At 43.3% G+C, this 25,028-nt stretch overlaps 1 protein-coding gene across 1 annotated transcript in view; it reads right to left on the bottom strand.

The window, feature by feature from the left end:
- Positions 1-6,581: 6,581 nt before the first annotated feature.
- Positions 6,582-25,028, bottom strand: part of fsbp (fibrinogen silencer binding protein) — a 31,671-nt gene continuing 13,224 nt past the window's right edge. Inside the window, exons 2-4 of the mRNA XM_084333823.1 lie at positions 9,018-9,076; positions 8,169-8,343; positions 6,582-7,299 (exon numbers count right to left, since the gene is read on the bottom strand). Of these exons, the coding sequence (XP_084189949.1) occupies positions 6,878-7,299; positions 8,169-8,343; positions 9,018-9,076 (656 nt within the window). The 3' untranslated portion in view covers positions 6,582-6,877. The remainder of the gene's footprint in view (positions 7,300-8,168; positions 8,344-9,017; positions 9,077-25,028) is intronic.

The raw sequence follows: 25,028 nt of genomic DNA, 5'->3' as shown, positions 1-25,028 counted from the left end.
TAATAACATAATATAGCATGAATTTAGAAGAAGAAAATGAGGTCACAGTGTTCGGTATAGACATATGTACAATGTTCTGAGTTACCATATAATATACAATACACAATACTATGCAGTGTACTAATGTACAGTACTATCTAGTGCAAAGCAGAAATGGGATGAGGTACAATTTTAGGTACAATTTACAGTAAGGTGTACGAGTTGTAGTGCAATCCTTCATCCATAAATATAAAGTGTGGGGAGTGGGTGCTACAGTGTGTTTGTTTAAAGTGGGTGTGTGCTATAAGTGTGTGGAGTGGGTGCTACAGTGTGTTTGTTTAAAGTGAGTGTGTGCGTGTGGATGTGTGTGCTATGTGCGTTTGGTGGTTGTTGTTGTGTAGTGTTCATTCATTGTTCGTTTAGCAGCCTGATGGCCTGGGGATAGAAGCTTCTTCTGAGTCTTTCTGTGCTCGCCTTGAGACTCCTGTATCGCTTGCCTGACCGCAGCAGTTCAAAGAGGCAGTTGTTCGGGTGACTGGAGTCTTTAATGATTCTCTTAGCCTTGCCCTTGCAACGCTTGTAGTAAATGTTCTGGAGGGTGGGGAGCCCCCCTCCAATTGTGCGTTCGGCTGAACGTGTCACTCTTTGTAGTCTGCTTTGGTCTTGTGCAGTGCTATTCCCGAACCAGGAGGTGATGTTGCCGGTCAGGATGCTCTCTATTGTACATGAGTAGAAGTTCTTAAGGATCTTCTGGCTGACTTGGAACTTCCTTAGGCGCCTGAGGAAGTAGAGGCGTTGTCGTGCCTTCTTCACAACACTGTTAATGTGTGTGGTCCATGTCAAGTCCTCGGATATGTAGGCTCCGAGGTACTTAAAGCTGTTGACTCTCTCAACCGGTGCCCCGTCGATGCTGAGGGGGCTGTAGTCCTTGACCCCCGACCTCCTGAAGTCCACAATCATCTCCTTTGTTTTGCTGACGTTCAGGGAGAGGCTGTTTTAAAATATTAGTAGGTAAAATATTAGAAAAGCACAATGTTACTGTTCCACTGTGACTGACCTGCTGTTGACAGAGTCTGCTATGGGGCGACAATAATATGTTCATGAGGCATGGTTTCTATCTTTAGCCATTAAACGGCGTGGTTTATTTCACATTGGTCCACAGTACATGAGACATCCTTCTCTTATGAGAGCGAAGGTGGGAGAGACAGAGGGGGAGTCGGCATCTCCTTATATACCCTCTACCTGGCGGCAGCATTAACAGCTCCGCCTATAGCGCCCGCTAGTGGAAACAGTTATACATAGTTAGACAGTTACTCAGTTACTCGCAAAACGCAATCATATATAACTTCTAACTTTAACACCTGCTTACAAGATCCAGTAATGAAACACCAAGTTAATACGTCTATGTTGAATTTGTTGATATATATCATATATCAAGTATCAAAATATCAGTCAACCAACGGCTACTAAACTAGTCAAGCACCAATCTGTGATTTTACTTAGTTTTACCATGGAATATATTAACTTACATTCTTGGGGAGATCGACGTCTGTAGATCTGACAGTGTTTCTAAGAAATAAAAACATGAGTCATATATGTCATATTATCAACACATAGCAACCATTAGTGCTCACAAATACATTTTATTACCACAAGGGACAGTGATAAGACATTATGTGAGTAAGGTCTATATACACAAAAGACAAAAATGATCAGGCTTCCTTGTTGACCGTGGCAGGACCAGCACTGTGGATCTGCTCAGGAGCAGTCAGACAGGAGATGAGGTGGTTCCACTGGGCAGCGTCCAGCTGTGTGTGTGTGTGTGTGTGGGTGCGTGCGTGTGTGTGGAAAATAATTATCTTCTTTTGTGCATAGATCACTAGATTTATCAGCTTATAATACGCATTTCATGTTAGCATTTCCTGGTTGAAAGCAATGATATTGGCGAAATGGACGTTAAATGTCTCATTAAATACTTAAAGGAACATGCCAACATTTTGCGAAATTATCTTATCGTCTTCTCCAGAGAGACAAAAAGATAGATACCAGTTTCCTCTCTGTGCGTTCAGTAGAAAGCTATCTGGCTGCACGTTAGCCTAGCTTAGCACAATGGATGTAAGCGGACAGTGACGGGTAGCCTAGGCATTGTCCAACTAACACCTCTCCCGAAGGCTACCCGTCACTGTCCACTTCCATTCATTGTGCTAAGCTACGCTAACGTGCAAGCCAGATAACTTTCTACTGAACGCACAGAGAGGAAACTGGTATCTATCTTCTTGTCTCTCTCTGGAGAAGATGGTAAGCTAATTTCCCAAAATGTTGACGTGTTCCTTTAAGCTACAAATGTTTTATCGCTTAGCTCAATAAATACTGTGGTTTGTGCTGCAGATCTTTTGAAAATGTTGGTTGAAAATAAATGCTGCGAGTCCTCGATCATTCAGAATGTGGTAAGCACCACCCAAAGTTCCCGGACTCAGAGAGAGACCCAGAGCAGGTCTTTTGGCGGGGGGACTAAATGCGGCGATGGAACTAAGTGCTGAAAAGGAGTACAGAGTAGGTATACATGCACGGCTAATCTCTCCGGGATGAACAGGTGCGCTAGTGCGTCATAGATGCTCAGAGCGGTGTGTAGTCGTTGGAGTTTGTGGATGACAGCTTGGCCAAGTGTGTAACTGAGGAAGCAATCAAGTAAATGCAATAATCACAAGTATACACACTTACACACACAAACCCCAAACCCAACCCACAGAGCAAAGTAATTATTATAGATGCTCATTCCAAGGTACAGGTACAAAGGTTAATAAAACAAAACAAAACACACATTCGCCACATGTGAACTAAACTAGTCGTCCAGAATGCTGGTCTCGTTTATCTGCCATGGGAGACGTTGTTGATATGATTTGACTGAGCCTTGTAGCCTACCATCTGGTATATTCAGAGTTCTGTCCTGCATTCTTTATTTACTCTTCAAATTCAGCCCTAATCCTGCATGAGAAAACTAGAAAAATAAATCTATTTAAAGTTCCTGTAGGCCGGGGTTACTATGATTCACATAGTGACTATAGTGTTACATGACATGCCTTCTATCAAACAATGCTACATGTTACTGTTTCAATTGAGTATTTTAATATTTAGTAGTACATGATTTTAAATTAATTATATTGTTTAAATGTATTGGTATTTTCCACCCAATTATAATTTTTGCCGGACGTGGAGGGCTGGCCTACAACAGCCTTTGTCCCAAACGGACTTAACTAGCTTGTTCTCATGAGTCTGAGCAGAACACTGATGTAAAATACTTTTTAACCCTTTGCACACCTCTAACCCCTTTTAATGCCTTTATTGGGTTCAGTAACAATTACTGTAGTATAGCCTGGCTTTGCTTGTATCTATAACACACAATTCTAAATCAGAGGACACATTCCATGGTTTGGGATTATCAAATATGCCATGATAGCCAATAGGAAAATGTGAGTAATTAGGGACTCACAACACCCTAATATTCGCTGTAATGTAATGACAGTTCACATGATGCCATCTCAGGTATGATTATGTGGCTCATTAGACGTGCTGTACTGTACTCTCAAACAAACTCTTAGAATCAGGAGCTAAAGAATTATGTGCATGCCGTTTATCTATGGGGCTTTCTTGCATGTTCTCCCCACGTTCACCTGGGTTTTCTCTAGGTACTCTGGTTTCTTCCCACACCAGAAAAGACATGCATCCTGCCATTGCCCTTGAGCAAGGCCCCAGCATTAAACCTGCGGGCACCAGAATGTTCTAATTCTATAAATAAGTAATTTTCTCGTCTTTGAATCTGCTTGAGAAGTTTAAGTGGAAATAGAATGTACCTGAATCAAACCCCACCCTATTTTCTTGATCCTGCAGCTGTTGCCATTAAGCAGGAATACCTTATTGTCTGTATTATTTCCGTTGCGCTTTTTTGACATCATCAATCATTGTACTTTCTCCTCTGATTTAAATAGCAGTTAAATAGTTAACAGTTGAACAAATATTGTATCATCACCATCTCGATCCTGCAGCTGAAGAACGAGATTCCTTGTTCTAGTGCCGTCCATATTCTGCACCTTTATGAGGTATAATTAAATAATTACGAGGTATAAATATAGTAGTATTGTCCGTTACATAAAAGCAAAAGTACAAAATGAAAGGATGCAAGAATAAAATGAATGCAAGCTAAACAGAATCCAACTGTTGACTCCGTCCATCAGGGACGTCTTGGTGGTCAACTGGGCTGAAGTGGTTTGTCATCCTCTACTGCAGGGACCTTCCAGGTCGGGACCTCATTGTGGCTCCTCTGTTATTAAAATTGGGTCCTTAAGAAAACTAAAATGACTGTAATCACATCCCATTGTATTAAAAAAGAAAAAGACTTCCACTTTTGGACAGCACTGTGGCAGGGTTGTCCAGTTCCACTGCAGCTCTGCTACCTCATTCTTTCACCGTAAGATCGATTCGAGGCCTCTGCTAAGAACTTCCGCAAACTGCATGCCACCATGTCCTCCCTCCTCACTCCCCCTCCACCCCCCTCTCTCTGCGGAGGACTTCGCCACCTTCTTTGAGACAAAAGGTAGAGAACATCCGCAGTTGCTTCTCCCAACCCCCACCCACTCCAAATGCTGAATCAAGAACCTCATCCTTCACTCCTCATCTTTCTCTCCCATTACAGAAACGTTGATACTGGTAACATCGAACCGTCGGCGTCCCACTACATGCCAGCTGGACCCGATACCCTCCCCACTCCTCCAGACCATAGCACCAGACATCCTCCCATTCCTAACTGCAACCATCAACTTATCTCTCAACTCCCAGGTGGCTCCCACCTCCCTGGAACAACCCTGGACCCCACTGTCATAGATAACTATCGCCCTGTCTCTCTTCTCTCCTTCCTCTCTAAATCACTTGAACGTGCTGTATCCAACCAACTCACTGATTATCTATTACAGAACGACCTCCTAGACCCTAATCACTTCACAGAGATGGCCCTCATAGCAGCAGCACAGAGGCTCTTCACTCAGCAAGAGCTCCTCTGTCATGATTCTCCTGGATCTGTCAGCAGCCTTCGACACAGTCAACCATCATATCCTCCTCGCATCCATCGCAGGAATAGGAATTGTAGGCTCTGTGCTGGCATGGCTGTCATCCTACCTTGACAACCGATCCTACCAAGGCCTAACAAAATAAATAGTTTGGTTCCTGTTGGTTGTCAGTTAAGGCCATGGGTAGGTAGGGAATTTATAAAATGTCTTCCCATGGCGACTATGGATAGGGAATTTTTTTATTTAATAAAAATGTTCACGACAACATGGATGTATGTACTCTGCCAGCATGTTTAATATCCATAATACAAAGACACTGTACTACAAAAGTACAATGTACAAAGGTAGTAGTATAAAAAATGCCACCCCTAAATACTACTCACTAAATATCCTGACGTCAGAGAGCTGTGCAAATATTGTGAAATACTTGCTTTTTATATATTCTCATTATTGACATGGACTGCACTTTTTTACTAAGATTTAATACAACTTTTTTGTAAAAAAAAAAAAAAAAAATCTAAATTTTTTTTAAACCAAACAATTTCTTTTGCATGGCCCAAGTATCATGGAGATGCCCCCCGCCCCCTACAGATGGGTGTCCCCCAGGGCTGTCCTTGGATAATGGGTAACATTATCACGTTTCATGCCTTCTCATATCACTGCTATGCTGATGACACTCAACTCTTCCTCTCCTTTCCTCCCTCAGATATACAGGTCTCCGTTTACATCACTGCAACAACCAGAACCTACAGATTATTCCTGAGCAACGTCAGGAGGATCCGCCCCTTCCTGACAAAAGAAGCCACTCAACTCCTCCTGCAATTAACAATCATGTCTCACCTCGACGACTACAATGCACTGCTAGCTAGTCTACCGGCTACCGCCACCAAAACTCATACAGAACACAGCGGCCCGCCTGATCTCCAACCGACCAAAGTCAGCCCACATTACCCCACTTCTCAGAGAGCTGCACTGGCTTCACATTGCTGCATGAATCCTCTTCAAGGTTCTTGACCTGGCATATCATGCAGTGATGGGAACGGCTCCCTCCTACCTCCGGTCAATGGTCTCTAACTACACACCCTCAAGACCCCTCCGCTCTACATCTTCTGGCCGCCTCAGACCCACTCCCATCGAGCTGCGGGGGGGTCATCAAAGAGAAGCAGGTTATTCTCCGTCCTCGCTCCACAATGGTAGAACGAACTTCCCACCACAGTCAGGACAGCTGAAACCCACCCAATTTTCCGCCATTGACTAAAAACACACTTCTTCAATCAATATCCGGAGAAAAAATGTATAATAAGAAGAAATCAAATATATATAATATACCAACCTTCGTATTCGTACTGAAGACTGTAGCACCCAAGTTCAACACTGTTTGACGAACATTGTTACTTAGCTGCCAGAGTTGTACCCTTCCTGCTCACCTGTTGTAAGTCGCTTTGGATAAAAGCGTCAGCTAAATGACTAAATGTAAATGTAAAAAAACTAATTTCCAAAGGAAATTTAAAAAAGAAAGGGGGGGGGGGGGGGGGTGTAATTTCTTCTTTTATTTGAGTTTTTCACCAGATAACAATCACTTGACGTTTGCCTACCAAGACGGAATATGATGAATAGGCCTACACCCAAAACTATAGGACAATGCAAACTCACAATTTCCGTGTTTCAAACACTGGGGCCACAGGAATCTTCTGGCCTCAATATGGGGCCACCTACCACAATAGGTTCAGAACCGCTCTTCTACTGTATACAACCTAATAAAGCAGAGATATCATAAACTACATGTACAAAAAAAATGTAAATAAAAAAACAACAACAACACATCAGTTCATGTTGAATCAGACTGTCCCTTTACTCATCCCGTCACCGTTAGGACGCTCGTCTTCATCACTGCTCGAGGAGGACGACGGGCGCACCTCCTCCCCCAGCCCCTTCAGCTTGCTCCTGTAGTATCTCTTCTTCATCCTGAAGGCTTTCTCCTTCTGCCTGGCGGCCTTCCTCTTATCCTTCAGCAGCTCCTGCTCCCACTCCAGCACCTTCATCCTGTGCTTCCACTCCAGGACCCTCATCCTCTCCTGCTGCTCCAGGGCTTCCATCCTCTGCTGTTGCTCCAGGGCCTCCATCCTCTGCTGCTGCTGCTGTTCCAGGCCGGGCAGGTCCATGCTGTGAGGGTTGAAGGTCGCGTGGCGGCCCAGCTCCTCCGTCCGGCGGCCAGAGTACGGCGGGATGAACTGGTGGTGGTACGTGACCCTAGAAGAGCCTGAGGGGTCAGAAGGTCATGGGGTCAACAGGAGTAAATGGAAGAAATGTCCAATCAAAGAAGATGTTTTTTTTTCTTATTCAAAAAGGGAATCAACAATTATGTCAGAATTGATGATTGTTAAAATTGCATGTGTCTCACTCAATTATGTTAGAAATGATGATGATCAAATTCCTACTATTGAGTCTATCCATCACAAACGGTGTCTGAGGAAGGCACGCAGCATTGTCAAGGACACCTCTCATCCCAATCATTGACTGTTTGCTCTCCTCCCCTCCGGGAGGCGCTACAGGAGCCTCCGCTCCAAGTCAAGCAGACTCAGGAACAGCTTCTTTCCCTCAGCTGTCATTTTTGTGCCATGTGGACTGCATTTATATAGCAGCTTTTATCCAAAGCGCTTTACAATTTGTTCCTCACATTCACTCACACATTCACACACTGACGGCGGAGGCAACCGTGCAAGGTGCCAACCTGCTCATCGGGATTAAGTGTCTCGCTCAGGGACACTTCAACGTGGTGCCGGGAGGAGTGGGAATCGAACCGGGAACCTTCCGATTACCCGACGACCGCTCTACCTCCTGAGCCACTGTCGCAAGTTTCATACGCAATTCATGTATGAGATATTGCCACAGTAAAACTATAGAGAAATAAAGTGTTGCAAGGGTTGTATTTTTCTGCCATGATTACAAATGTTAGAAATACATTCAAATCATAATATTGCACAAAATACAACCCTCATGATTGTAAACCACCTCTATATTCAAATGGTTTGCATTGCATTTTTTATTATGTCTACAAGCAAGACATCATTGAACTGAGGCTGCTTCTGTGTCCACTTTTGTGTTATGACAAAACGCCTCTAATTGTACCTGGTGAGGTGATGCGGGGCGCTGAGTGACTTGACGTGACTTCCTGAAACACTGCATTGTGGGACATGGAGTTTGTGTTGGCGGTGTGATGTAGTTCCGGCGCCTCGGTGCCCGGCATTCTGTCCAGAGGATCGAGTCGAAGGCAGAGGGCTACTTGTTCTTTGTCATCCTCATCCTGAGAAGCAGAGAATAAACTATTGTAAACACAAAGAAATATACCACGGTCTGGGTGAATACTCTTTCCCGATTGTTTAATCACCGCTCTAAATTAATCTGCTACCCGAGCTGTAACCATAACAACATTAAAGAGCACAGCTGTCAAAGCTTTACTCGTTATCGACTGCGGCGGAGCACAGCAGAGTAGACCAATCAACTTGATGAACTAACAACCGGGAAGGAAAACACACCAGTAGTGGTGGGCTTACCCATTTGTTTACATTTGGATCACTGATTGGGCCTTTAATAACATAACTATACCATTGGGCCTAAGTATGATGTATATGGATTTAGTAATAGATCCCATTAAAGAGCCCATGGCCTACATTTACATTTAGCTGATGCTTTTATCCAAAGCGACTTACAAGTTCTGTATGACAAGTCATCAGGAAGGGCACAAATCTATCAGGCCTAAATATTATAGTATAATTTCCATGGTCTACTCTATTTATAATCATTTGCATGTTTTATGGTAGACAATATGATAGATATAGATACCATAGACAAACTGGCAGATAGATATAGACACAGATAGATAGACTTTTTAAGGCATCTGCCAAGAGAGATGATCAATAATAAGAGTTTTGATGTCTCTTTTGTATACAACCGGAGAATGACGGATTAATCCTTTACCTCGTTCAAGTGTCTGTTTCCATTAATCTGCTCACCGAGACTAATCATCACTATATTACCTGATAATAGAGAGAGAGAGAGAGAGATAGAGAGAGAGAGGAAGAGAAAAGGGGTTGTCAGTATGATAGAGCAAGGGACAAGGGGGAGAGATAATAAGTAAAGAGTGTCACACTGTGGTGAGAGCAAGTACTACACCACGACTCCTCCACCCACAATAAGGGATGAAGAGCATAGCGTTACTCAGTCTACCTCCTGTTTCCATACAATCTACCTGCCTTTTTAAACTAATATAGGCAATATAGGCGGCACACACAGGATCCTGAAAGACCCCAGCCACCCAAACCTCAAACTGTTTGAGCTCATGCCGTCTGGCAGATGGTACCGCAGTCTCAGGTCCACATCCAAGAGAACACTGAACAGCTACTTCCACCGGGCCAACACACTACAGATGGATACCACATAAGCACACACAGCTGCTATGTACACTGTAGAATCATTCAAACTAAATAATAATAATTGATCCACTGTTTTTTACCTTGTATTGTATAGTTTGTATAGATCGTTGTATATTGTTGTCTACAAACCTACTATGGTTGAGGAGCCGGGAAAAACAAGCATCTCACGTTTTTCTGAATGCATGTACATTTAAAAAAGCTGTGACAATAAAATAATCTGAAATATCATTACTGACCGATAGTATATAGATTCAGTAAGTAGTATCAGATTGATGCATGTTATGTGAAAATATACAGTAATCTTTCAGAGGGAATTAATCAAAATAGTACTATTATGAAAAATAGCCTTGTAGTTTAGTTTTGTATATCTGTGATTATTGGAATTGTACCTATCTCGAGCTCTGCCCTCTTTTCTTGATCCTCCAAACTTTTGTTTGTCTGAGGGAAGGGACAGTTGTGATTGGAGGATCAAGAAAAGAGGGCGGGATTATATACATTGAGATAGGTCAATTGTGATTATGGAGGGAAGTTATTTTACTTTAACCACGCCCTACTGCTCTCCCATCCATGTTTACTGTTCTTCCATTAGTGACTCTCCATCCATACCTTCCCTGACAGGCATGGATGGATGCTATACTGGAAAACCCCTCCCACCCCCTCTATGAGGAGCACCTATACTCAACCCCCCCACGATACACCACAAACCACCTCGGCCAGTCTTTCATGCCGGTAGCCATCAGGCTCCACAACCGTGGGCACGGACTGCTGCCAATTGCTGGAGAACTAACGGCTAACTGTTAGGACTATCTGACTCTTAATAATAAACACTGTTAGGACTATCTGACTCTTAATAATAAACACTGTTAGGACTATCTGACTCTTAATAATAAACACTGTTAGGACTATCTGACTCTTAATAATAAACACTGTTAGGACTATCTGACTCTTAATAATAAACACTGTTAGGACTATCTGACTCTTAATAATAAACACTGTTAGGACTATCTGACTCTTAATAATAAACACTGTGGCCAGCATCCTCTTCTATGCTGTGGCATGCTGGGGAGGCTACATCAACTCAAGGGACACCAACAAGCTCAACAAGCTGGTGAGGAAGGCTAGCTCCGTGGTGGGAGTCGAGCTACCTAGACTTGAGGTGATGGGAGAGAGGGGGATGATAAGGAAGCTGGATGCCATCATGGAGAACCCCTACCACCCCCTCTACGACGAGCTAGTCAAGATGAGAAGCTCGTTCAGCCACAGACTCATCCCCCCCCGACACTCAACTAACCGCCTCGGACAGTCCTTCATACCAGCGGCCATCAGGCTCCACAACAGTGGGCAGCGACTAGCAGCCTCCAGGCCCCACAACAGGGGGCAGCGACAGCGACTGCTACCAGACATTGACCTGGGACTTATAGGAACCCAAGGGGGACAAAGTAGACTACCCTGGTACTTTGATTAATGTACACTCAGTAGATAGTAAATTATAACACTACCTCTTGCATACTGCACCTCATGTGACACTGTGAATAATGTGAATATTCCTCAGCTAGTCAGATAGTAAATTATATTGACCATATTGATCAAATTGTTTACACTGCCTGTGTTGTCTTTTACTACCTGTATACTGTGTTGTTTTACTACCTGTACCCCTCCCCCCCATGCTGCTATGATGCCTGAATTTCCCCAAGGGGATCAATAAAGGAATATCTTATCTGACTCTTAATAATAAACACTGTTAGGACTATCTGACTCTTAATAATAAACACTGTTAGGACTATCTGACTCTTAATAATAAACACTGTTAGGACTATCTGACTCTTAATAATAAACACTGTTAGGACTATCTGACTCTTAATAATAAACACTGTTAGGACTATCTGACTCTTAATAATAAACACTGTTAGGACTATCTGACTCTTAATAATAAACACTGTTAGGACTATCTGACTCTTAATAATAAACACTGTTAGGACTATCTGACTCTTAATAATAAACACTGTTAGGACTATCTGACTCTTAATAATAAACACTGTTAGGACTATCTGACTCTTAATAATAAACACTGTTAGGACTATCTGACTCTTAATAATAAACACTGTTAGGACTATCTGACTCTTAATAATAAACACTGTTAGGACTATCTGACTCTTAATAATAAAAACTGTTAGGACTATCTGACTCTTAATAATAAACACTGTTAGGACTATCTGACTCTTAATAATAAACACTGCACAGACTGGTGCAGTGTATTACTACGGTTTGGACCATGTACACCAGGGGTTCCCAATTAATCTTCTGCCCGGTCCACTTTCTAGGATTCAAATGACTTGGCGGGCCAACCCTGACCCCCTCACCCCTCCCTCATTCAAAATGCAGACATAGTGAGAATAACTTTATTTTGAACAGCTTGTCATTTCAGTTGCATGAAAATCCTTTCAGTAGCTTAAAATGCAAGTCCAAATGTAACATTCAATAACCATTTTAGTTGTTTTGTTATATGAAGGAGCAAATTTGCGTAATTATAGCTTACTGCTGGAAACACTTTAACGCAGGCCTAGACTTTCATGAAATAAAAAATGTAATTGTCCATGGCAGAGAAGCGCAACACTCATTTGTTTAACAAATAAAAAACGGAATGGAATTAACCGAATGGAAACTAGATATGCAGGACTGTTTCGAAGGTAACAATTAGCATACATTTCAAACACCATGGGAAACCATGGGAAGGAAATCAGAGTGTCAATGCGAAAAGTGGCATCTCTGCTCAAATGTGAGTTTTCGAAAGTTCGGCTGTTATGATGTTGTGGTGAGGGGGAGGCACTGGTGGAGGTGTTCGCTCGTATCATGTTTCATAATAAAGGTTCTCTGCGCTACGATTTCATAATAAAAGCGGACACTATTGTCATAGGAGAAACGTACATGTATAGTATTGTTTAACTTAAATTTTTTTCATAGTTTGATTAATAGAATCAATTTGCCGGGCCAAATTAAAATGCCTCGCAAGCCACGTATTGGGAGTAAGGCAGTACCAGCGTCTCCGCTAGGTAAATCCGATCACGACACCATATTTCTTTTGCCAAGCAACAAACAACGAGCCCGAGAGGCTGTTGTGTCGCGAGAGGTGAAGCAGTGGTCCGAGAGCTCAGAGGCCACGCTACAGGACGCACTGGATGACGTCAACTGGGGGATGCTCCAATCAAGCTCCAGTGACATCAGTGAATATGGTGATGTTGTTGTTAGCTTCATAGCAACATTAGCTGACGGTATTGTCCCCACAAAGAAGGTGCAGGTTTTCCCAAACCAGAAACCATGGGTGACCTTACGTTTGAGTTGAAGATCTGTAGCTTGGTCTTGAGTAGGGATGGGTACCTTTCACATTTGAACCGATACCGGTACCGATACCTGTGAATCGATACCGGTACCCAACGGTACCTTTTTTCGGTACTTTAGTCTCAAGAAATTTTATTTACCTACCTCAGTCGTAAAAAAAAAATCCAAACTTCAAATAACTACAATTGACAGTTTTCGGCTTGTCATTGCTCCGACTGCTTTGTTGTTGAATCAAGTCAAATCCTAGGTAAGCATATATTGTGCGTGTGAACGTTGACATGAAAAGAAAAAAGTAAAAAAAAAAAAAAAAAGTTAAAGATTTTTTTTATAAAAAATATTTTTATTTTTATTTATTTTTTTTTTTTTTTCGGTTTCTCACTTGATTCGATACTCGGTAGTACCGTCGTGTTTCGGTTCGGTACCTCAAAAGTACCGAATTCGGTACCCATCCCTAGTCTTGAGTGACTAGGTTTTTTGCCTTCCAGATAATGTTTAGCATGTTGAATGATGTCCTTGCCTTTCCAATCCTGGCTTGGACATCGTCTTCCGTAACCCCCTTCCACAGAAATTATGGTTCCAAGGTAAGTGAAGCTGTTTACATCCTCTAATGCAGGAGTCTCAAACTGAATTTACCTGGGGGCCGCTGGAGGTAGAGTCTCGGCCGCATCAAATATTATATATATATGATTTTTTTCCAACTCTGCCTCTCTTTGTTAACTACAACAAGCAATGCTGTTTGTTATTTAAGATGAGGTCGGACTCTGCACTGACAGATTTGTGTTCATTGTGCTGCTTTTATAAAGCCTCAAATGACGGCTTACAATATTTCATGAAAGCAAATTGTTTTGTTTGTCTAAGATATAAAAAGGTTTAAACTTTACAGCACTGACAAAGTTGAACAAAGTGCTGTACAAGTCCCACAACATTAAACATTTAAAAAATTTTAAAATAAATATATAATTTTTTTTGTAAAAATGTTTACGTAGGGGACCGCAAAATATCATCCAGCGGGCCGCAATTGGCCCGCGGGCCGCAATTGGCCCGCGGGCCGCGAGTTTGAGACCCCTGCTCTAATGGGTTTTGTTCCATGGTTATGGGTGTGCTGTTCTTGCTGTTAATATGCATTACTTTGGTTTTGGATGAGTTTATTTTGAGCCCGAACAAACTACAGTGTGTAGAAATGAACTAATTAGTCAGTAATGGACTATGAACAATACCTTTCAAATGAGCCATACTATTGTCTCCATAGCAGCCTATAATACAGAACAAACGATGGGTCTCCAAACATCGCTAAAATGGTCAATAACGCTGGCGCCAGCCAGTACAGATGGGGAAAGTCGGTGGCACTCAAAGAGTTAACTCATAACATGCCTTATGTTGGGAATATTACAAACACAAAATGTTTTGTGGTCAATACAATTATTTTATTTTTGAAGACATAACAATTGTTCATCCATAACCATTTAAAGTACAAACATTACTTATCAATGGAAAATAATTACCCTAGTGGGTTCAGTAAAAGACACACACCAAGACAGATGCAGTCAAAAGAGGCAAAGTACAACACTACAGTAAGTTGTCATTTATATTAGTTTAAGTACTATCCAAAAAGTATAACAGAACCATCAGGATGTCATTAAAACAGCAACTGGTCTTCGTGTTGCTTCACACATTACTGGTATGTCTGACTGTATTGCTGGTAGTGAGCACCTGCTTATTGTAAAGCAATCATAAAAAGGGTTTTGAGTGGTTAAGCCATCTTGCAATCTTAATAAAAGACTATATTCTTTACAGCCAGGTGCATGGAATGAGAGTGGACATAAACACACTGAGAACCACACACACACACACACACACACACACACACACACACACACACACACACACACACACACACACACACACACACACACACACACACACACACACACACACACACACACACACACACACACACACACACACACACACACACACACACACACACACACACACACACACACACACACACACACACACACACACACACACACACACACACACACACACACACACACACGGAGTGAGAGACATTTAGACACCATCCGAAATCCATAAAAAAAATGCACATACTGCGGTGAACACTCTTGGGCTGATCTGGACATGCCTCTTTGTGACGTTTTCTGGTGGGGGGGGGGGGGATTAAGGTGACGACCTTGTCCACTGTGTACCAGATCTTGTCCTCTGTCTTGTTATGCATGACTTTGATCTCAAGGACACCTGCAGACAGATAACGGGTCAAATAAAAGGACATTTGGCAAGCCATGATGAAGTATTGCAATTGCAACTAAATATTGAAATATGTGAGGAAAAAATGTAAAGATGTACAAATCACCTTCTTCTATGTCTTCAATGATTCCAGGATGTGGGTCATTGTCATAGTGATCCACCTTCCAACAAGGTCTTTAGTGACGTCATCACCTGGACAGAGTCCCTTCACACCCAGAGCTCCAGGTGGAATGGCTACCACCTTCTGGGGCTGTTGGTTCAGGTTGTTCTTAGCGTCATGCCCTCTACCTCATCTGCCCCCTAGTCTCTCTCTCTCTCTGAGTGTGTTCTGTGAGTGTGGCTGATTGCAGGATTGGACCCTGGTGTGTTGGAGTGGGGGCTGCAGCTTCACAGCTGTCATTCATCTCAATCAGTCTACTGCTGCCACATAAAGCTCCAGCCCAACGCTCAGTCTACTGCTGCCACATAAAGCTCCAGCCCAACGATCAGTCTACTGCTGCCACATAAAGCTCCAGCCCAACGCTCAGTCTACTGCTGCCACATAAAGCTCCAGCCCAACGCTCAGTCTACTGCTGCCACATAAAGCTCCAGCCCAACTCTCAAGTCTACTGCTGCCACATAAAGCTTCAGCCCAACTCTTATTCCTCGCCGGATTATAGACTCAACTACATGTTAGTCGCGACTCCAACCTTTTAACCAGCAATTCTGTATACTCTGTATATTCTGTTCTGTTCGCCGTGTCTGTCTCCTGTCCAGGACCTCTAGTCTACCTGCCTGCCTCCTGTCTCCTTACCCAGGACCTCCAGTCTACCTGCCTGCCACCTGCCATGGACCCAGCCTGCTTTCTACCACCAGCCAGCCACCCTGAACACTAAATAAATATCTGTTATTCCTTGCCAACTGCCTCAGCTTGCTTCTCTGCATTTAAGTCCTAACTGTTACACAGGTTTGGACACTTACATCCCTTTTAGGCTGAACTAAGTTGTGGTGCAATGTTGGCGGACGATGGGTGGAAACGGGGACAGATGGCCTCTCTGTTGCAGAAGCAGCAGAGCACTCTATGATGGATTGTGCCGCGCATAGAGCAGATTACTTGATGAATGCTCAGCGTACCTTTGATGGTGGTCCGCTCTTTTAGAAGGAGTGTGCTTACTCTATTTATCTGGTCTTCCTGTGTGTCATAGAGTGCTTTCGCTGTGTGGGTATGTCGGTACCCCTGGCTCCCTGTGATTCAGCAGTTCTCTTCATGGTGGCTCCAACACCATCAGCAGGCCCTTTCCCATGACCAACTTCCAGGAAACTACAGTCTGCTGCAGTAAATCCCATCTGGAAAGGAATGGTGCTCAAGAAATAGACGTTCTTCTTTCCTCTATATTCTCCTTCGGGGACTGAAGAACTGGTTCAAGCTGAGCCCAAATGGAAGGTGACGAGGCACAGAATGTCTGAATGTACAATCTGTGGTGTACACAACAGCAATGTGCAGTGTTGTCTGCCTGTGGGACTTGCTGCACCCTCCTTTGCATATTTGCACTGCCAGCTTTCTGCATAGTCAATGTGCAAAATAGCTTTGTCTTCTTTTAACGATCTGTGCAAGGATTGTAGCCGTGTGTACAGATGATGGATGTTGAAGAGGTGCTTGCACACTTTGGCTTTAATTTCTCTTTCAAATTCTTCCAAAAGGTGCTCTGGGCTGCCCTCACATCTTTAACCGTTTTTTGTCAAAGTGATCTCTCTTTCTCCATCCTTTTCATAATATTTTTTCGTGAGCCACTGGTACCACCATGTGGCTTCTGCTCCTGATGTACCAGTACTTGTGGTGTGTGTGAGACTTGTTCTTACATGAAGAGACATCTCCGGTCTCTCTTTCTTCATCTTTCTTTTCTGTTCTCCCAGCTCTTAACAGACTACCTGGCTGCGTGAATACTTTCCCCAAGGCAGTTGTCCTTCCGCGTTCGGTTTGCACGGCCTGATTGGCCACTGACGCTTCTCTCAGCGCGCCTAGCTTTCAGTTCCACAGCCCAAGTCCTCGCCCATTTCCTCATTGTTTTCATCTCGCGCTATTCATATCAATCGGCATCACATCAATATATAAATAACGTATTGTTTTCATCTCGCACATCAATAGTCCTCGCCCATTTCCTCGTATTGTTTTCATCTCTCTATATTAACGTAGCCCATTTCCTCGTATTGTTTTCATCTCTCTATATTAACGTAACTCGCTATTCATATCAATCGACATCACATCAATATATAAATAACGTATTGTTTTCATCTCGCACATCAATAGTCCTCGCCCATTTCCTCGTATTGTTTTCATCTCTATATTAACGTAGCCCATTTCCTCGTATTGTTTTCATCTCTCTATATTAACGTAACACGCTATTCATATCAATCGACATCACATCAATATATAAATAACGTATTGTTTTCATCTCTCTATATTAACGTTAGGCTGTACAAATCTGTTCTATAGGCTATATTTAGTCTAGTTTATTAGACATAAAGCATTTAAAAATACTTTGATTAGTCTACATCAATAGCACATTGTCAAGGTTGACAGAATAAAGTTCCAGCACGGAAGCTATTGAGTTAGTATATTGTGCACGGCGGTAGCGAGTTAGGCGATAGTTAGTTAGTTTTAGTATATTGTGCACGGCGGTAGCAGTTTTAGTATATTGTGCACGGCGGTAGCGAGTTGAGTGATAGTGAGTTGAGTGATAGTTAGTTTTAGTATATTGAGCGAGTGTATTGAGCGAGTAGTTAGGCGATAGTAGGGCTAACGCGATTGGGCGCTGAGAGAAGCGTCAGTGGCCAATCAGGCCGCGTAAACCGAACGCGGAAGGACAACTGCCTTGGGGAAAGTATTCACGCTACCTGGCTAGCTACCTTTACCCAGCATGCTGTTCAGCGATGTAAGAGTTAATAGGGTCCCCTCTCAATACACTACACATTGTAGGTGTCGGTAAAAACATGTGAACATTTATTTTTTGAGACAAAACTATATTTGCATAAACTAATCGATTTTTATAATTTAACAACTATTCAAATATTCGAAAATCGATGCCCATCCCCAGTGGAAGAAGCCCTGCCAAATGTCTCCATCTCGCACTGTCTTTTCCTCCGTGACTTTCTTTTGCTCCCCATTACAGTAGATAAATCGCTGATACATTTCAAGTTTCCTTCTTCCTTTCGTTTTTTTTATTTCTTTCCCTTTCCTTCTTGGTGTTTCACTGGGTCATGTATCACTCTTTGTCTGTATTCTCTCAGCTCCACTTTTTTATAATTTCCTTTGGCATGTGGGCATCTTGTGATTCTTTCTCCCTGAACTCTACAATTTCAGATAGAAGTAAGCATGTTTACCATTTAGTCCACAAAACATAGCTAAAGACGAATACTACATTACGCAAGTAGTCATCAGGAAGGGCACAACTCTATCAGCTAAGTAACAATGTTCATAAGTGTTGAGTGCTACAGTGTAGGTTAGTTTATTATGACAAGTGCATGACAGTAGTTAGGGTTAGATTTTTTATTTTTTATATATTTCTTTCTTTTTTTATATATTTATTTCAGATAATGGTTGAAGAAGTGCGGCTTTAGTCGACGGCGAAATATTGGATGGGTTTCGGCTGTCCTAACTGGGGTGGGTAGTTCATTCCACCATTGTGGGGCAAGGACTGAGAATAGGCGACTTCTCTTTGATGACCCTCCCGGAGCTTGGATGGGAGTAGGTCTGAAGCGGCCAGAAGATGCAGAGCGTAGGGGTCTTGAGGGTGTGTAGTTAGAGACCATTGACCGGAGGTAGGTGGGAGCGGTTCCAGGTCTGCCAGGTCGAGGGCCTTGAAGCGGATTTGTGCAGCAATGGGGAGCCAGTGCAGGTCCCTAAGAAGTGGGGTGACATGGGCCGACTTCGGTAGGTTTGAGATCAGGCGGGCCGCTGCGTTCTGAATGAGTTGAAGAGGCTTGGTGGCAGAGGCCGGGAGGCCAGCAAGCAGTGCGTTGCAGTAGTCGAGGCGGGAGATGACTGTTGATTGGACGAGGAGTTGGGTGGCTTCTTTTGTCAGGAAGGGGCGGATCCTTCTGACGTTGCTCAGGAGGAATCTGCAGGTTCTGGTTGTCGCTGCAATGTGAGCAGAGAAGTTCAACTGGTCGTCGAGGAAAACACCAAGGTTCTTGGCGGTCAGGGACGCTGTCACAGCTGCATTCTCGACTGTGATGGAAAGGTCGGTCAGGGGGGAGGATTTGGCCGGCAGGTGGAGCAATTCTGTTTTGCTTAGGTTCAGTTTGAGGTGGTTGGTCGTCATCCAGGCGGAGATGTCGGACAGACAAGCCGAGATCCGCTCAGAGACGTGGATATCTGAAGGAGGGAGGGAGAGGAAAAGTTTGAGTATCATCGGCATAACAATGATACGAGAAGCCATGAGACGTGATAATGTTACCCAGTTATTTAGTGTAGAGGGAGAAGAGAAGGGGTCCTAGGACTGAGCCCTGGGGGACACCCGTCCGCAGGGGGCGGGTGGCCGACAGGGTCCCTCTCCATGACACTTGGTAGGAGAGGTCATTGAGGTATGATGTCAGCCAGAATACTAGCCAGCACATGGCTAGCAAACAGCGATGAAAACATAATATTTCGCATAAAACCCCAAATGTTTACTTTATTGAAGAGAATATGTGTTCCATTCAAGTTACACATTGATCTTCAGACTTTGGAACACATTTATTTCAAAATGCTGGGATTTAACTATTTAACATTCCATTTAGTCACTACCGAAATTATCACGTCACTACCGAAACTTTACCAAACATTTAAATGTGACAATTCTAGCTAACTTTGAGCATAACTAAAGAATGCTAGCAAGCACATGGCTAGCATACACATCTTTGAAGAGGGGTACTGTACACACATAAGAACATAATATTTAGTATAAAACTCCAAAACGTTTACTTTGAAAAGAATCTTTCTTAAATTATTTCTTAAATTCTTAGTTACACACCGATTTTCAGACTTTGGAACGCATTTTTTTTTCGAAAGTATGGGATTTAGCTACTTACCATGCAGCAATGAGGGACAGAGAGGAAGTATTCACTGCCTGGTGAAAAATGCAGGGGTGTGGCTAAAAACCTAAGTATTTTAATTCTTTTCTTTGCTAATTAAAGAAATGTATTTATTATTTAAATGCCTTTATTTCATATTCGACGCAGACGGTAGGCTATATATAGCACATTGTTATTAATCTTATTAAACTGTATAGATGCTTCACCAATCACCTTCTCAGCCGCTACTGTCTATGTCACCAACATCTTTATTTAATCACACTTTCATCAAACCATCAATCTTGGTATCCAAGCTGATAAAATCACTCCATTAATAGAAAGAGCAGGAGCTAAGTCTTTTCAGCCATCTTTTCCTGAGCATTATTAGCAGTGAAGTGTAGAAGAGAGGAGACGGAATGCGATGGTTGATCTTCACAAATCACAATATAATAATGTTTTTATTGTGAATAGCGGATCAGTTGCACATATAACAAAAAGGGTGGGCCCCAAAGTCTCCACAAACCCTATATAACATAAAGAAAAGGTGAGACAGCACAGTCTCCGCAATATGCGTCTGGTGAACCCACAACATTTTTTAAACAATGCAGAGTCCAGTTTGCTGCTGATATTAACACTTTCTTTGCCAGGCTTATGTACATCATTATACCATCATCTGCCAGCTATGGAGTCTATGGAGAAGTTCCCCTTCTTTTTCAGGGCTATAACTTTTTAAATTGTATTGCTAAATTGACATTACTATGGCCCATTCAACGTCAATTATCTATCGTTCAGGATGTAGGAACGTTAAACTTTTTCATTCACATATTCATACTAAAATACGGTCTAAAGTATAAATATGTTTTTATCGTTTTCTGCAGCATTCTGCAGAACGTGATTTATAACCCTAAATGCATTATATTGATGATCAAATACAGTTTGATAGCGATCGGCGCGAGATAAAACATTTCAAATGGACGTGCTTCTAGAAGTTACTACTTATCATCTGATGTTGACCGGATGGGGGGGGGGTCGTTTATAATTCCGTGGCCAACGTTAGATGATTCATCTAGTGTGGGTGATATGATCATTAGAGCAGTTTGTATCGAACTCGGTAAAAAAAAACGCTGAAACTCACTCCAGTCTCCTCGGGCCGTTGAGCGTGGAGCAAAAATATGCCTATTATGGGATGTTGAAATATGCGATCCATCTCCAGGTTGTATAATAGTATATATACGTCCAAATCATGTTGTTTATCGAGTTATTGGTAACGGATCGCTATCCATTCTGTCGCGCTCGAGTCCCGGGACCTATAGCGAGTGATCGAACCGAATTTGGATGAGCACCAGTTTCCGTTTCCGGTTTCCGGTTTGGGCGATCCGCCGATCGGCCACCAGATGGCGCTCTTGAACCGTTGGAGAGTTGAGAGGGGATCAACAGTAGATCTCAAGTCTCCGGGGGAGAAATATGATTGCGATCACAGATTTTTGAAATATTGATCTCAATGACGTGTTACGGCGTCATTGGCAGAATTAGCATGGCGGGGAATGACGAGTTAAGGTGTCCTTGGCGATTAAAGTGTTAAGAGCCTCAGCTGCTTCGCGAAGCTCTTGGAAGCTGAATGCTCTCTTCTTGAGAGCCAAGCATGACACCTGTTTCAGGTAATTCTGATGAGAGAAATCAAACCATTTGTCTGAGCACTGGTCTCGAATCCAAAATAACGGTCCTTTGATCGTTGTTCAAGTTTCAGTCTTAGACTGGTCATGAGCTGGAAAAGCTCACAGACAGTTGTGTCATCCCCCTCAACTTCAAGCACTGCGTCGTAAAAAAGCTTTAGGCTATTCTGCAGAAACATCAGGTATGACTGACGTCACACACATTGCAGCTGCCTCGGCCTCCGACTGTCTGACAGTGACAGGCAGCGCGACTCGCGAGACTCGAGTCGAGCTGCTCCGCTCGGCTGCGCATTGGTTTGTCGCCCGATTTTTTTATTTTAAATATAAGAGGGTATTGGAACGAGGCATTAAATTAACAACATTTAAAAAAAAATTAAATAATAATATTCGAATAATAAAAAAAAAAGAAAAGAAAAAAAAAAAAATGCTGGACATTGTTATGTTGTAGCGGGACGCGGGACAAACGTCCCAATATCGGGACTGTCCCGCGATTGGGCACCCTAGTCAGGGTTTGAATAAAAGGTACCCTATCAATTATGATTTTGTATTTAGCTTATCTATCACTATCACTATCTCATTTAATGCCTTGGGTTTAAATAGATCATAACATATTCTCTTAGTAAATATCTATGTCTGAATACTTCATTGTTTTGTTTAATTGTTTCTTGTTGTGGGACCGCACTTGGAACTAATTCGATAGAATGCCCCAGCTATGTGTTGATATGAGAAATATATCAACATAAATGTGATCATTTGGTGCCTCATTACTGGATCTTGTAAGCAGGTCACAGTGGAACAGTAACATCATTACTGGGTCTTGTAAGCAGGTCACAGTGGAACAGTAACATCACGCTTTTCCAGTGTTTTACCAAATTTTCCACTGCACAGAAATTAGGCATTTTCTTTCCAAAATGGTTACCAATGATTATACAGTAGATCCTCTGCCAGGAGCCCCAATGACTTCCGCCCTGTTGCACAATGACCCCCATTATCATGAAGTGCTTCGAGAGGCTGCTCCTGGCTCACCTCAAATCTGGCCTTTCACCCTCACTGGACAGACACCTACCGTGAGAACAGCTATCTCCTCAGTGCTACACTCCGCCCTCTCCCACCTGGATGAGAGCAACACCCATGTGAGAATACTCAGCTCAGCATTCAACACCATCATCCCCTCCAAACTCATCTCCAAACTCTGTGACCTTGTGGGAATCAAGGACCTCGACATTAACCCCTCTGTCTGCAACTGGATACTAGACTTCCTAACACACAGACCCCAGTTTCTCAGGATAAGACAATATCACCTCCTCAACCCTCACCCTGAACACTGGCGTCCTGCGAGGCTGTGTCTTGAGCCCCCTTCTCTACCCCCTCTTCACCCATGACTCCTATACATGGCACAAACACCATTATCAAGTTTGGAGAAGGCACAATGGTGGTGGGCCTCATCAAAAAGAGTCGGCCTACAGGGAGTAGGTCCAGCACCTGGGACGGAGGTTGAGCGCATCTCCAGCTTCAAATTCCTGGGAGGCCACATCTCCAAGGACCTCTCTTGGACCCTCAACACCTCATCACTGGTCAAGAAGGCTCACCAGCGCCTCTTCTTTCTGAGGAGACTGAGGAAAGCCCACCTGTCTCCTCAGATTCTGGTGAACCTTTATGTTGCACCATAGAAGGCATACTCCCCAACAGCATCACAGTCTGGTACGGCAACTTCACTGCCTCAGAACGGAAAGCACTGTAGAGGGTGGTGAAAACCGGCCAACACATCACTGGTACATCACCCCTGCAATTGAGTCTATTCATCACAAATGGTGTCTGAGGAAGGCACACAGCATTGTCAAGGACGCATGATTTTTTTCCGTAGCATATGTTTGCGAAGACGCTCTCTGATTGGCTAGCCACGTACAGCTAAGACCCTCTCTGATTGGTTTAGCGCAGAAGGGTCTCTTCCGCATATTCAACAACAATTGATATGTTGTTCCCTAACCCTAACCTTAACCCTAACCTTAACCCTAACCCTAACCTTAACCCTAACCCTAACTCTAAGCATAACCCACTTCAGCGCCTCTACCACCTGAGACAGTTAAGGAAGTTCAGAGTATCAGGGAAGATACTCCAGTCCTTCTACTCTGGAGCTGTAGAGAGCATCTTGCTGGAAACATCACTGCCTGGTATGGAAACAGCACGGCAAAGGACAAGAAAGCCCTACAGAGAGTGGTGTGCTCAGCCGAGGGTACCACGGGTATTGCACTACCTCCCCTGCAGGTTCTATACAACAAGAGGTGCAAATCCAGAGCCTGCAGAATAATGAAAGACCGCCACCACCCCAATAACAGCCTGTTCCAGCTGCTGAGGTCAGGCAGACGCCTGCGAACCCCAGCTACTAGGACAGAGAGGCTTCGGCTCAGCTTCTTCCCCCAGGCCATCAGAGCCTTGAACAATGAACACTGAGTGCCACAAAACACTGAACTTCTCACACACAAGCACACATGAGCACACACACGACACGCACGCTGTGCACGCTCACACACTAGCAGCCACTTTAACATGAGCAGGCACACACTCATGCCGCACACGCCCACACTTATGGCCAAAAAGGAAAGGTCACTTTAGAAATAGTATAACAACAGTAACAGTGTATTGCACTACCAAAGGACCCAGCATGTCCTATATGCTCTGTAAATAACTATGTACAGATACCGAGATGTCCCACCATGTTACCCGTTACCTGTTTATTGCACAATGTTGTTTTTTTATTGGATTCTATTATATGTTGTACCCAGTGTGCGAACCATATCACAATTTTCGGGGGGGGGGGGGGGGGGGGGGGCAAAAAAAAAACTCAGAGCGTGTTTTTATAGTCACATATTTGTCATGTGTAGGTGGGTTTTCCAGCAAACTCACCACTCTCGCTGCCGTTGAATTCGTAAGGGCTGCTACCACGTAGTAGTACTTGGTGGCATCCGCGGTAATATCCCTGAGAGCGAATTGGGCTTCGGCTTGCGCGAACCAAGCGTTGGCACTCTGCGCAGCTTGAGTGAAACTGCGTTCAAAGTTCTGCGATCTGCGTTCTGTTGTTCAGTTGACATGTTCGATATAATCTCCGAAATACGTCCAAGGGTCACAAATGTAGGAATGCAGTAATGATAGCGTAGACGGAGTCGTGTTCCGATGCAAAAACACTCGTTTATTACGCACAAACAACCATAGATATCTATAACAACACTTCCATTCAACTTTCACTCGTC

This window comes from Notolepis coatsorum, assembly GCF_963971535.1.
Source record: "Notolepis coatsorum genome assembly, chromosome: 17".
Lineage (NCBI taxonomy): Eukaryota > Metazoa > Chordata > Actinopteri > Aulopiformes > Paralepididae > Notolepis > Notolepis coatsorum.
This window is presented reverse-complemented; position numbering and strand designations above follow the sequence as displayed.